This window comes from Vanellus vanellus (assembly GCF_965231255.1).
Source record: "Vanellus vanellus genome assembly, chromosome: 4".
NCBI lineage: Eukaryota > Metazoa > Chordata > Aves > Charadriiformes > Charadriidae > Vanellus > Vanellus vanellus.
This window is the reverse complement of record NC_138909.1, coordinates 44,988,245-44,990,401: the sequence shown is the minus strand read 5'-3', so window position 1 is coordinate 44,990,401 and position 2,157 is coordinate 44,988,245. Positions and strand designations below refer to the sequence as shown.

Sequence of the window (2,157 nt, the reverse complement as noted above, 5' to 3'; positions counted from 1 at the left end):
CTGGCTTTGCATGCCTCAGTACCTCCTTGGCTTGCACACACTCCTGCTCAGGAGACCTTTAAGCTTCCATGCCCATTCCTTTGGAAAAGCCACCTCTGTTCCCTCATCCCCAGCAGGTCAGAAATCTCCACTCCTGACAGCAGGTGCCCAGGAGGGCTAAATGGCTACAGCGCAGCAGAGCAATAACTTCCCACCATCCCCATGGGGGCATTAGGAGTACTTATAAGGCACCCAAAGGTCTTCTCCTGAAAGCTGCACAGCACCCAGGACTCAAACATGGTCATCAAACACACTAGAGGCACCCAAGAGGCGGCTCAGCAGAAAGCAAAGCAGGAAGGCAAAAGAGGAGGTGAGAGTAAGTCAGATGTCGTAAAAATCCACGTGGGCACCGGAGCTGAAGGTGTCCTCCTCCAGGAGATTCACCAGCTTCTGGGCTGACGCAGTGCAGTCTATGAGCTGCCCACTCTCCTGCAGGCTTTGGAAATATTGACGCATCTCAGGGTCTCTGGTCTTAGTCCGAGCCAAGAGCTGCATGTCTGTGTCCAGGGGACCTGGAGAAAGAACAGCAAAAAAGAAATCACATGTGGAGAAAGCAAAATCTGGGGCTCATTTTCCCTCTGCATCTGGCTCAGCTGCAGGAATCTTTTATCCACAAAGCCAAGAGAAAATTAATAGCAATTAATGAGTTCCCCTCCTCACCTGGGGCATAGTTGAGGACACGGACATCAGGCTCTTCGAGTGCCAGCACCTGGAACATCATATCCCGGGAAGCCTTCCCACTGCAGTACAGTGCCCAGTTCTTGAAGGGCTTCACGGCACAGAGTGAGGAAATGTTCACCACCGTCCTGCTCGAGTTTGGCCGCTTCCCGAAGGCTTGCAGGGCAGTGGAAGTGAGACAAAGCGCTGAGGTGACGTTGAAGGCAAAGTAGCTGTTGATCTCATCTGGGTCAGTAAGGTCCAGGAAGGATTTGGAGATATCTCCCAGGGAGCCTAGGAAGGAAGGACAAATGAGTTAGAGATGGGTTCAACAACACAGTAGATCCCTTTTGCTCCTACATTTCCATGTGCAACACACTACTGTAGACAAAAGCGAGCAGCTTTGCTGGCCCAACTTCTAGCAGGATCTCACAGCAGAGCGAGGAGCTCGGCACAGCCCACCTCTGCTCATCCCTTTTGGGTCACCTGCTGAACTGACAGCAGTGACAGGACACTGACCTGCCCTGCCAATCCTCTGCCAAAACAAACAGCTCCCAACCTCCAGCTTGAAGTACAATGTCCACGCAGGCCACCACGTGCTCTCCTGCACATCCCTTTTCCAGGACAGTAAAAGACCCAACTCCTGTAGCACCTATTACCTGCTGGAACTTGTGGTCCTATTTATAGTGACAAGGGGTGAAAAAAGGCACTAAAGCCAACAGACATCAGCGATTGCAAGTGAAGCACCCACAAAGCAGGGCTGAAAGTGTTTCTGAAGGTTCATCCTCGGGGAGCAGAGCAGTAGGAGGGTACAGGAGGGCGGACAGCTCGTTCTACGCCATGAGTAACAGGTAAAACCTTGTGAGCGGCAAAGCACCACAGCGAACCATGCCTGGTCTGCTCCCCAAATTCATTACTTTAATGAATAAGATCCAGAGAGGGTGAAATCCCCGCTGCTCCTTTGGTTATTTACTCGCTTCGATTATTCACTGGCACCCAAAGCACCGATCAAGCTTCGGCTCAGCCGCGGCCGAACCACGGGAGGCCTCGCCGGGGCTGAGCCCCGCTGTCCCGGGGAGGCGGAGGGCGGCGAGCCCAGGGCAGGGGAGGGTAGGGGGGGGCGTTGTTACCGGCGTTGTTGACGAGCAGCAGGCGGCCGGGCGGGGCGGCGGCCAGCACCTCCCGCAGGGCAGCGGTCGCCCTCCGCAGCCCCTGCTCACAGCCCAGGTCGGCGGCCACGTAATCCACCCGCAGCCCGGTACCGCCGCCGCCGCCCCGCAGCTCGGCCGCCAGCTCGGCCAGCGGTGCCGCCGAGCGCGCCAGCAGCAGAAGCACCGAGCCTTCGCCGAGCCGCGGGGCCAGCAGCCGCGCCAGGCTGCGCCCGAAGCCCCGGGAGGCGCCGGTCAACACGCAGACGGCGGCGCCCCAGCGCCCGGGCCCCTGCCCCGGCTTCGGCTCCAT

General features: G+C 57.4%; 1 protein-coding gene across 1 annotated transcript; it reads right to left on the bottom strand.

The window, feature by feature from the left end:
* Positions 1 to 302: 302 nt before the first annotated feature.
* On the bottom strand, positions 303 to 2,157 carry SPR (sepiapterin reductase; the record flags this gene model as incomplete). Its single annotated transcript, XM_082482994.1, has 3 exons — positions 303 to 551; positions 700 to 990; positions 1,827 to 2,157. 3 exons carry the CDS (start codon positions 2,155 to 2,157, stop codon positions 361 to 363), a joined length of 813 nt encoding a protein of 270 aa, XP_082339120.1. The 3' UTR covers positions 303 to 360.